Genomic DNA, 12569 nt, shown 5'->3' with positions numbered 1-12569 from the left:
TATGTTAATAAATGATTCCTTACCCCTTTAGCACCGAAAGAATATCTGTAATATTACATGAATATCTGTAAAAGTCACGTTATTCTATTAGCTCTGTCTGCTAGCATAGCATCTCTTCTTCACTGTTAGATTAGCTGCATGCCAACCGACCACTGGGTTACCAGCGCCCTCTGCTGTTTCAAACAAATATCTGACTTAAATACAGGGCAATGACTTTTTTTTTTTTTTAAAGTCCAAATGTTAAGGCACAAAATACCATTTCAGTTGCACTTTTAAAAAGAAAAAGAACTATTATGCAGTTTTGCATTGTTTATTATAGAACCATAACTTAAATTAATAAGCTTCTTCATTTGTATTATTCCTTTATTTATTTAATTCAAGATTTATTTTTAGTTAAATTGCATTATTTTGAATAGTTTATCAAGGGATTCTTTTGACAATGAAAAATAAAAGGAAAATAGTACAGTATTTTCTATTTTTTTTCCCCCCAAAAAAATAAAGGAATATTTTTCAATCATCATTTGTCTACAGTCTCATTTTGTAAAATAAATCGTGAGAGAATCGTATAGTGAACCCAGTATCGTGAATCGAATCGTATCGGGAGTTGAGTGAATCGTTACATCCCTATTTAAAAGTTTGATACCAAGCTGCACACAGTAAACCCTGATTGTTTTCACCCATAACATTATGTCTCATGAAAGGATACTCCATTTCAATGCGGATGTCGTCCAGGCGTGCTTTGAGGTCCTCAAAGTCATCTTCAGCCTGCTCATCAAACACCATGAGTTGCACCTTCAGCTCATCATTTTCAATGGTGCGCACCTCCTGCAGAGAATGGGAAAGGAGACAATTATAAAGATACATGGGAGATGTGCAAGAAAAAAAGTCCAAAACTAATGGTGGTTTAGACATTGGAGAGAAACTTTTGGAGAAAATAAAGCCATTGGGACAAAGGCACAATCAGTATAGTTGGAAAATCTATATTGGTGCCGTATTCTTTGTGAAAAACAAATTAAAACAGATAGTTTTTTTGTACCGTCAGCTGTTCTCTCAAGCCCAGTCTTAACAATTCCGAGCGAATATGGATTCTGAAGTCCAGCTCTTCTCCTCGGCTGATTAAAGCATTGATCAGCTGCATGCAGCCACCCTGAAAACAACACATCACAGAATTGTAACACAGTTGAGCGAGTTTTCTCATCAGAAGTTTCTATCAAACAGGACTATTGGGCAAGTAAAACTAAGCAAATGAAACTTGAATAAAATGATTCCTGAAAATATTGTATGAAAATACCTTTAGAGCAATGCTGTGATTGTTCATGCCAGAAAGAAGAGGCTGAAATCTCTCAATGTCCCTTTTCTCAGCCTCCTCTGTAATGGCCTCCAGAACACGCTCATGACTAAAAACACACCAGACACATTAGAACACAGAAAGACTAACGTGTCATTCTACAAGAATCAGTAAAACTGTTGATTGAGACAAAGATTATCAATGAGACATTTGAGCATGATGGGAAAATGTCCACATTTGTTTTATATGTACAACTGCAGCAGATTAGGGCAAATATTGACTAGACACTTACAGGTTCTCAGGATGCTCCAGGATGGAGATGGCAGAGAGCAGCTTGACAGCATCCACCATCATATGTGGTACCCTGGGGTTGATAGCTCTGACCAGCAGAGAAATTCCCTCCTCTGACTCCAGCATGGTCTTTAGTCCATACTACATCGGTGAAACAATAATACAAATACATGATCAAAAAAGGAAATTGCCAATTTTATTTTCCTGAAAACGTGAGCAATATCAAAAACTAAGGGGTAACATTCATCCATTAGATCAATGAATCGGTTTAAATTCCTACGTTCAAACTACATCAATCTGTGCTCTGCAAGTTGGCCTTACGGATTAAATTAATCAATCTAAAATCGTTTTTACTGTATGTTTTAAAGGAGTTTCCTACCTTGTTGTTCATGAAGGCTTTTAGGCAACGAATAATTTCATGTTGACACTTCACTCCCATCCTACTAGAAGTAGAAGAAGAACAACAAGATTGGAAACTGAAGTGAATAAGAATATTCTTATTTTTGACATTTGAGAGACTTACGGATCCTCGTCTTTCTCCTCCTGAAGTCTTCGGAGTCGGTTCAGTAGCAAAGCAAGTCCCTCATCTCCAAAATTCTGTACCCAGCTAGAAAAAAATAGGAATGTGTTTCAAATGTTAACATTGCTTTGCAAAACTATTCATGTTGATGCTCAATATAAGAACACATCCAAAATAGTTATTTCACAAAATATGATTTAATATCTCCATCACGTCTTGTGACGTGAAGTAAGGACCGTGCGAGACAAAGTCAAAAAGCATCATCAATATTAGTGAGGAGGCATCCTCACTAATGTTATTCGTTTTTTCTTTCATCTGCGTTAACTCCTTCAACACAGTTTGTTCAATTTTGACCAATAAGCTATCAAAAAATTTAGAAAGTTCCTGAGATTTATGCTATCGCTTTTATAATTTGTAACTTTTAAACTTTTTGACTTATTAATTTTTTTCTTTTCCATTCATTTCTACTGGAAATGTCAGCTTTTCATCCCCAGCCATTCTTCAACTGATTCAAACCATTCAACCTTTAACATGTTCAGCTACTACCTTCAACAAATTTCTAATAATCAGCTATTGTGAGGTTAATGCTTAGCTAATGCTAGGTTAATGCTATTGATAGGTGAATGTTGATGCTAGGCAAAATCTAATAATCGGCTAATGCTATTGCTAGGATAATGTTAATGCTAAGCTAATACAGTGCGACGCAGGCCAGCACCTGCATCCTTGCAACTTGCATTTTCTTCAGGAAATGCAAATATTCTAGTTATAATTACACCAACTACACTCAGAGATGCCTCCATTCTGTGTAGCAGTTCATGTTAGAAGACTTCTGTAAATGCAGTTTTACTTAGATTCATCTAAGCCTGAAGGGGAAACATTTTTAAAGTGTAACCCTCCAAAAATCTAACTTTCATGTGCTTCGGACATATCGCTCGCAAGCTGAGGATTCCTGAGCTGATATCACAGACAGACTGCTGGATTTCAGCAGCGGCACTATTAAATATTAAATTACGGACAAACGGGCATTGTTTGGCACTTTTATTACCGGATATCAGCATGATTGTTTTTCCCCCATACAATAAGATGGTGTTAAAAATCTCATCAGAATTTAATCAAATTTAGGAGTATTGGAGCACGGAAACATCTAAAATTAGCTGGATTTACAGCCTTTTGGGACTGGGAATGAACACCCCAGCAGCCTAAAGAATAGAATGAAACACACAGTTGTCACAACAACAGTAAGCAATTATTACCTGACAGGGTTGTTATTCAGTGAAACGCGTAGAGATTCTAAACAGCTCAGCAGATGTGCGTCTCTGTAGTCTGACTTCAACTCCTGAATGTACATTACAGGTGACTTGGAGCTCTCCTTCTGGTCCTGGCCCTAACACAGAGAGACATTAGGCAACAAAAGAAAGACAAAACTAGAAAATGACAGTGTTCCACAAAGTTATCTATCTTTATCTCAACTCCTGATTAGTGTGATTTCCATAAGGGTGAAGCTAAGCGGGCATAAAGGACAACAGTCACAAATGTATTCGTTCCTTTTCAACGATAAATATTATTGTGATGAGGATTTGTTGCCAAATGGAATCATTTTATAGTCAAATGAACTGTATCAGCTGCCATCTGCTCCATTAAATAGTCTCTTTGAGCAACCTGCTCCACAGTGCTGGGGGGCAAAACTAACTGCTCTGTAAAAAAAGGAAATTCCCTGATTTGTCTTCCTACTCCTGTAATGATGTAAATAGTGTTAAAACTTGCATAATATTAATCAGGCTTAGTATTGAGTATTCACAATACATTATTTCTTACTGTGTACTCACTCTAAAGTAGTGGTATTACTGTATTATATTAATACAACATTTCAAAATCCCCAACAAGGTTAGCATCCTCAGTAATAAAAAAAAAAGGCTGGGAGAAGAGCAGTAAATTCTTACAAATGCAGCATACCACAGTGCATCGTATCAATATTTATTGTAGGTACTGACAGCTTTGGATGTGTGCAGGTACTGGGAGACCATCTCTCGTTTGATCATTATGTCTTTCGCTCTCAGAGGCTGCTGCTTCTCCTCATTCAGGTTCATATCCACCTGCAGGAGGACAGAGGCGAGAAAATAACAGTCAGAGTTCCCAAACAAAACACCAGCATGAGGACACCTTTCACAAGCACTTTAGCACCAAGACTCGACATTTCAACTCACACTGAATCGTTTTAATTTGAGCTATTCAATTTGAAAGCATCAAATAATGGGAAACATGAATTACTTTGTGCTGGGTTGTTATTCCGCACTGAATGACTAGAAGACGGCAAGAATGACTTTCTCTTACTTTTTAGGACAGCTGATGAATAATACATTCTTACTGTGTTTCCGAGGATATGAATATTTCACACACAATGCAAACAAACTTCAGCTGTCATTCTCACCAGCATCTGTTCGAAGAGCTCGAGGACATATTCGTCAGAATGATCTTGCAGCATGGCACTCTGGGCATGGATCTCATAGTTGGCAGCTGAGGAGTGACGCTGACCTGACACTTGGCTGGGCTTCTCCTTGTCCTTTTTTATTCTCATGCTGGTGAACCGCTCCAGCTAGGTTAGCAAACAACAGTACGGCATTAGACCAAAGAGAAAACTTTATTTTCCCTTTTCCAGACAAACATGTATCAGAATAAAAAAAACAAACTTTAAACATTTGTCTTACAGCTGCTGCAGAAAATAGTTGTTTTTAAATCAGATGAAGAAATAGCGTAGGCTTCATTGATCAATCATAAATTGAAGATCATTTGCTCAAAAAAATATGTTAAAGGTTGAAATTGCTGCTCAAAAGTTTGTTTTGATCTACGCTGTAAACACTCTTTCATCATTGTTGGATGTTTTGCGCATTGCATTGTGGACTGTAGACTGGAGTCCCGTAGATATATAGTAGTGTTTTGGGAGCACTTTACTTAAATGTTTCTATATAAAGCTGACATTAAACTGTCATTATCATAAATAAAGTGTCATGAAGGCTGTCATTAAGTGTCGTTTGCTAAATTATGACACTTATGCGAAATAATGACACCTTTGGAGCTATGTTGGCATTTTTAATGACAGCCTTCAAGACATTATTCATGCTAATGATAGGTGTCATCACAATAATAACAGCGTAATAGCAGCCTTTATGTATAAAACTTCAAGTGTTACCAGTGTTTTAACTTCATTCTTACTCTGACTTATTGTGTTTCTTCACCGAGCAAGGAGGAGTGATTATTAGGGGCGAGAGAAAAAAATGGATTTCACGAGATATCGCAATTTTGGGTTTTTTTTTTATTAATAGATTTTAAAAATAATGGTTTTTTTTCTTTTGATATTTAATCAATATTTTTTTTATTGTATTTTTCACATTTTTCGTGGACGTGTGTTTTCTACTGCTGGAGACATTGTCACTTCTCAGCGGAGCAGCCTAACTACTGGGCATGTTGACCAGCTCATGTTCTACTTCATACATAAAAACCTTGAAAATGTGCCACTTCCCGCACCTCCACTCTGGTAGATGGCACTGTAGATATAATAATAATAAATAGGATGTTTTGAAGCAAATCGTTTTGACTCATTGGTCCTCTGAATGATCAACATCTTCTGATGAACATATACTGCAACTTAATTTTTCATCTCTACGTTTAATTTTGATATTAATTTGGTTGAATATCGCAATATATCGTGATATATTGCATCCACGACCCAAGTATCGTGATACGTATTGTATTACAACATCCTTGCTAATACTCACCCCTAGTGATTATCTTGACACCATTTTTTGTTTTAGTTTGTTCCCGATGATCACCTCACACTACAAGACATTATTTTCAGCCAGATTCAGATATATGTGTAAACCACGTTAAAAATAACATCCGCGGTGCCATTGTTTTGCCACAAATTCCAGTCGGTGAAAACACCCGAAAGTGTGTTGGGAGTGGGAAGTCACTTTGTCATAGTTTTTGGGGCAAGTACAAGAAATCGTGGTAAGAATGACATAAAAACATTTTAATGCATTCATCTATAGGACTCCACATCCCACAATGCAATGAACAAGACCTTTCCAACAATATTAATAAGAAAGAGTGTTTACAGTGAAGATAAAAACAAACTTTCGAGCGACAATTTCAAACTTTTACATTTTTTTTTAGCAAAGAATCCTCAATTTACTGACCTATGAGGCCTACACTATGTCTTATCTTCTCCAGCCACTTTCTATTTGAACACATTACAAGTCAATGTCTAGCAAAACCAGCACTTTGATTATAGGGCTCTGATTTTACACAGATTTGAGTTTTGAATTGAACACACTTCTGTAAAATGCTGACACGAACAATAGAACTAAGCATTTACATCAAAGTCCATGCAACCATTGGTGCACAGTGATATAGTGACAGTAAACAGTGTGACAGTGACACTCTCCTTTTGAAGACATGACTTAAAGATGCCACTATAGCCAATAGGCTAAGCCTTTCATGCCATTCGTGTGAATCCTGAGAACATGCACAATGTACATCTATGTAGGTTATGGTGGATAAGGCTGATTAAACACAAGTGCAACATGACATTTATCATACAACAGAGAGAGGGAGGGTTTGATTAAAAATGCACAAAGACCGATGGACGGTGCATGGTGAACACAGGTGGGGTCAATGATGTGAATCAAACGTACCTCATCAGGAATCAGCCGTTTGAGTTTCTGTAAAGAATGAACAGATAGAGAATGTATTGACTGCACTGAATCCATTTGACATGAATGACAGCCAAGTAAAATAAAGTGTATACTGCACAGTGGCTCTTCTTAACACACACTGACCACAACTAGTCCAATGTCCTTAAGGGAAAACTGATTCAAAATATTGCTTCACCAAAATATTGTTAATGATGTTTGTGCAAATTAAATTTAAATCATTAAAAAGAAAAATAATGTAGAAAATAGTAGAAAGAAATAGAAAAATTAGAAAATTAGTGCTAGTATTATCAACTTCTCTGTAAACATGAACACATATCAGTGCTGCTTAACAAGCACAATTAACTTGTTTTAGGAAAACTGGAAAATTTCACTGCAAATGAAAAACAAACATTTAAGTCAGTGCATTATATAATAGTGTAAACAACTGGGTGGTCTATGAAAACCTGGGCACACACTTTGACTTATACTTCCCACCATGTGTACAGTTCAACTTAACCCTGTACTGCAGACTGCACAAACATTTCAGTGCTAATACAAATGTCAATTTGTTCTTTGTAAACTTTGAAAACCTGAAAACATTTAACTTGTGCTTACTGGTGTAAAAAAGGAAAAATAAACAATAGTCATTCGGCAATCAATATTTTGGCACACCCCTAATTCATAGACGTAAAAATATGCAGCGCCTCACATTTGTGAATTGCATTTTGATTTCTCATTTCTTTCCTCTGTGAAGTAAACACAGTATTGTTTTTTCTTGTTTGTATGGGTGGTTTATCAGAATAAATCTCCCTATTCGACTCTGTTTATTAAAGTCTCAATATGATTTTAAAACCGATTTCGATAATTGATTCTTATTAACTAATATAGGACACATTTTGTCTTTTACATATACAGTATATCCATATCCAAGGTTGGATCTAACACACAAGGCCCTGCAACAGGAATGATAGCCAAGGCAACCACAGCAAGCCCAATATGTTTGGGTTATTTGGGATAACGTGGGCTTCCAGGCTGCTCTGGTTCAATGACCCCCCCAGGTTCAATGTCCTTTGTCTGTCAGCATACTCCCCTTTTCTGAACCCAATAGAGGATTTTTTCTCAGCATGGTGGTGGAGAATGTATGATCAATACCCATACATACAATGGTGAAGGCCTGTAAGGATATTTCTCTCGAATCTATCCAGGTTTGGATCCGACACACAAGGGGATATTTCCCACGCTGCCTTGCCAGAGAAGACATGTGTGATGTTGATGAAACACTATGTCCTGATTGACCCTGATCTGAAACAAGATTATGCTGATGTTGATGCAGATGCTGATAAACCTGTAAATGTGCTGAATATGGAAATACTATGATTAAATCTGTTTCTAGACATTTTGGTGGTAGTGTGATGAATTAATCCCTCCAGCGTGTAACAAATACTTTTGTAGTCTGTTTTGAGGGCTTGCGTACCGTATATTGTTTGAGGGTTAAAACTGATTTGGACCCAGAAGTTAAAATATTTGAGAAAATGGTGAGTTGTTCCAGGAATTGTGTCTCAGCAATTAATAAAATCTGTAATAGGAAAGGAAAATTGTACTACTGTGTCATGACCACTAGATGTCAGGCTCCACTCAGTAGAAAGAGCAAAGCAGCTCTGTAAACATTTTTAACCAAAACCCTTCTGGAGAGTCTTGTCCTGTGTGATTGATCAAACATGCACCTCTGGCACATCTTGGTGAATCAGACAAACTGTGATGAAGGGCTTTGTTCCTGCTTTCATGGTCTGATTCATTCTGTTATTCATAATAAGCTTATCAGACTAAGTTGTTGATGCAGCATGTTCTTCCTTGGTGGAGTAAGAACAAACATGATGGCTATGGTTGTCCTGTACAAAAACGAAACTCACGAGCAAGACAACCAGAAATGCTGAGTTTGTCGTTTAAAACTGCAGGCTAAGACCATTAAAAAATATCAGATTCTTTAACCATATCAAAAGTGATTTTCTTGCCTTGACGAGTCGTGACCGTAGAATTTCTTCAGTGTTTGTTTGGTCAATTATCTAATCCTATCATTTGTATCTGTATATATATATATATATATATATATATATATATATATATATATATATATTTTTTGAACAAAGGTTTCCAACATGGACTGTCACTTCAAAAGTGCATTTAAAGCAGGTACACATGCCTAAACACACAATTTAAAAAGTAAAACCTCACAGGTCAAAGTGAGAAGATGATATACAAGCAAAGATTATACACCGACTACTGTGTTGCATCATTACATACATGCCATTCTTGAGTGTCTCAAAAGAAATTCCCTTAAAACAAGCCCACACATGCACTCATAAAAAGCACATGCATAATATGTATCCTAGAAGAGGATGACATGCAGATGTAAAGGCAGTGGCAAAAATAAAGAGGAACTGAAAGGACACGATCTTGCTTTGTCATATTTTCCTGAAACCACAGCTGGATTACCTTAGGCTTATCACACTGCAATGCTAATGATGATAAAGATGACTGAGTGTGGATGGACCTTCATCTATCAGTGCATGCTGCACACAACATACACAAAGACTAATTCTACTGATAGCTGTAATCAAGATTAAGACATATTTTGATGACAGGATCTTAATGACTGACTACATGTGTTAAAAATATTTTCCTCTATGTTAAAGTTTTCTAACTTTTGTAGCCACACCAAACATGCTCTTAATTTTGTCCTCCTGCAGGAGTTTTTTAAATGACCCCCAGGATAAATTTCAGGGCAATAAAGACCAAAACAAACTACCCAATAGCCATTGTTGCCCTGAACTGTGCAATATTTATTTATTCAGATGTAAATATCCATGTCCATCCCACCCCTTTCTTTTTTTGTTCATATTGGCCCTTGGATTTATATATACTCTATTCGTTATTTTTATTGCATACATCTTTTGCACTGTACCTCAAAAAACTCATCCATAGTCACAAACCTACTCGACATCTCCGCTCCTCTGACAGTCACCAGCTCCATACCCCCAAGACAAATCTTCAAACTATGGGAGATAGGGCCTTTCAGGCGGTTACGCCTCGACTGTGGAATGCCCTCCCCAACCACTTGAGGGTACCACAGTCAATTGAGGCTTTTAAAAACAAACTAAAAAGCCTCCTATTCTCTATTGCATTTTCTTAATGTTTCTTGCTGTTTTTACTGTTTTTATGTGTTTGGTGTTTTTATTCCCTGTAGCACTTCAAGATGTGTTTTTCATATGTAAAGTGCAATACAAATAAAATGCATTATTATTATTATTTTTTTTTTTCTACACCATCTTGCACTGTTTTGGAGACCCACAGTTCTCCCGTTCTAGTCTCCCATGTTATTTGTGACTGTTCTTCTATGTTCTCTTTAGACGGGATGATACTGAAATGTTTGTATAGCACTTTATGGTTTTTACCTGTGAAAAGCACTCTATAAATAAATATTGCTTACTTACTTTATGAGAGCTACTATTTTTCAAAAATGCCATTGTGCTTTTCTTGTGCAATGCCAACTAAATGATTATAATTCTGAAATTCCACAGTACATTTGATGCAAGCATCAACTGACATGCAGGGTTATTTAACTAGTATGAAAGGAAAAAAAACAAGGCATACCAGCAATTACGGTGACTAATTTTGATTGAGTCAGAAATATGAATTCATCGTTTCTGTGAAGATTTTCCGTGTTGTTTTATCTTTTTACTTTTGAAATAAAGACGAGTAAACATGGTAGCAGAAAATTGTATTTCTTCTGATTTAACCTAACATTCAGTAGATGATCGTCAGGTAGGGCTCTACTATACAGTATATCTGAAAGAGCACAACCACTGCAGTTCATTCACAAAACTAAATCACTTACAAATCTGCCTTTAAGACAATTACTGATACAACTAAGCTGCTAATGTTATGATATGAACATTTTGGGGCATTGTGAGCGTGGGACTTTGTGTGAGTCTGGGTAACAACAATAAAAACAACCTCATGAGAACATCTTATATTAGTCCTACTTTCATAACACTGGGATGACTGGGGCTTAGGTGGTAGAGGGGTTATTTACTAAAAAAAAAAAAAAAAAAAAAAAAACACTTGAGTATTATAACATATGTCTACAGCCAGATGAGCAATGGCTTTGTAGTAAATGTACTCTGCTTTCATGGTTTACGCAGCACTCCTAACCGAGAAGAGGTGAATTGGGTTTGTAGCCATTTTTATCAGTGTAAACACTAAACAGATGTGCATGGAAGATTCTGGTGGTTGAGTAAAGCATGCTAGCAGAAAGAGAAAAGCCTACAATGAGGATGTGAGTGTAGAGAGGAAATAATAAGTGTCAATTGTAAAAAAAAAAAAAAAAAAAAACACAAAAAAAAACTGCAGACATGGCTCCACAGCTGACAGAAATTTTTAAACTTAATCGCAAATATATTAATAATTGCATATCAATCTATGCACCCATTGCCTTTCCATCCATTTATGAACCTTTTGGCTTTATCAAATCTTCTCAACTAATTTGTAGGATAAGTATTGCATCACTGCTTATGGATACGACATGTACAGTTCACTTGCACAGTTAACAGACAAACTCGAGAGAAAAGAATTGCAATGGCAACCTCTTAGAAAAAACTGAAAATTATGAAAAAGAAGAAAAGGGGCAAAGAGGAGAAATAGGAGAATGAACGTTTATCTTTGACAATTATATTCTAATAGAGCCACTGGTAAACATTATCCACAAGAGGAGAATAAAACCTTTAAATCATGAAAGATTACAAAAATTACAGACTTAGTATCTGTTTAAATAAATGATGCTGTCATCTTGCTAATCATGATTACTTCTTTCAATAACATGCCTCATTACTGCATGTAAAGAGGAAGGCAGACACACCCGGAAGTGGTTGACATATACTGTACATTGCAGCGAGGGAAGGAAATGACTGAAAACATCCCATAATATACACAGATGGGGATTAATCTTCTCTCTTGATAATAAATGTATTCTATCTGGAGCGTAACTCTATATAAAAACAAAGGAAGTGTTGGAATGGAAGTAAGCCAATTACCAATGGCCACGGTTACATGATGTTTTTTAATTCAGAATTAGTTATTCCGAATTAAATAATTCGGAATTAATGTGTTCTGCTTCGTGTTTTTACGTGGAATTAGCAATTCCCAAACTGAGGTTTACATGGAAAACCGGTTTATTCAGCTTTAGTTAATTCTGCTTTAGGTCTGTGGATTTGGAAGGCTCTGATTGGACAGGGGGAGAATGTGGCATAGATCACGTCTATCGGGAAAAACAAACGACAAACATTTTATTGTCAGCTGTAACACAGAAGACCACATGACAACTGTTTTTACCTTTATTTTGATTGTAGTTTTGAAGCAGCAGCTCAACAATAACAAAATTTGGTTCACGGAGCGGAAGAGATAGGAATTTACCACCGATAAATAAAGCCCAGTAAAACTCCAGAAAACATTAACCAGGAATTAATAGTTGCTCACTGGTAAAGATAGTAGCTCTAACAACTGGTACAATGATAAACTTGGTGATATTACAGCCTGTGCAGCAGTATGAGGATACATTCACTCCGTCTCCGGTCTTAGTATCACCCGTGTGATGAAGCCAGCTCCGTTTGCCGAGCTCCGTGTGTGCTTAATAAGTCCATGTGTCCGTGTTAATTTCCACACGTTCATGCCTGCGTCCATCCTCTCTTTTCAATAGATCCATGTCTTTTAAGGCTCTTATTAT

The 12569-nt window shown here is 36.5% G+C and overlaps 1 protein-coding gene across 2 annotated transcripts in view; it reads right to left on the bottom strand.

Moving 5' to 3' along the window:
- diaph1 (diaphanous related formin 1) overlaps nt 1-12569 on the bottom strand; it is a 143204-nt gene that overhangs the window by 109355 nt on the left and 21280 nt on the right. Inside the window, exons 2-11 of one of the 2 annotated variants that reach the window (XM_028459881.1) lie at nt 6791-6817; nt 4528-4692; nt 4091-4192; nt 3353-3483; nt 2103-2186; nt 1959-2022; nt 1581-1720; nt 1292-1397; nt 1037-1147; nt 707-825 (exon numbers count right to left, since the gene is read on the bottom strand). In XM_028459881.1, coding sequence (XP_028315682.1) covers nt 707-825; nt 1037-1147; nt 1292-1397; nt 1581-1720; nt 1959-2022; nt 2103-2186; nt 3353-3483; nt 4091-4192; nt 4528-4692; nt 6791-6817 — 1049 coding nt within the window. The remainder of the gene's footprint in view (nt 1-706; nt 826-1036; nt 1148-1291; nt 1398-1580; nt 1721-1958; nt 2023-2102; nt 2187-3352; nt 3484-4090; nt 4193-4527; nt 4693-6790; nt 6818-12569) is intronic. The other variant, XM_028459882.1, reaches the window with a different exon arrangement.

The sequence above is a fragment of the Gouania willdenowi genome, chromosome 10, assembly GCF_900634775.1.
Source record: "Gouania willdenowi chromosome 10, fGouWil2.1, whole genome shotgun sequence".
In the NCBI taxonomy this organism is placed as follows: Eukaryota; Metazoa; Chordata; class Actinopteri; order Blenniiformes; family Gobiesocidae; genus Gouania; species Gouania willdenowi.
The sequence above is the reverse complement of the archived record's forward strand: the minus strand, read 5'-3'. Positions and strand labels throughout refer to the sequence as shown.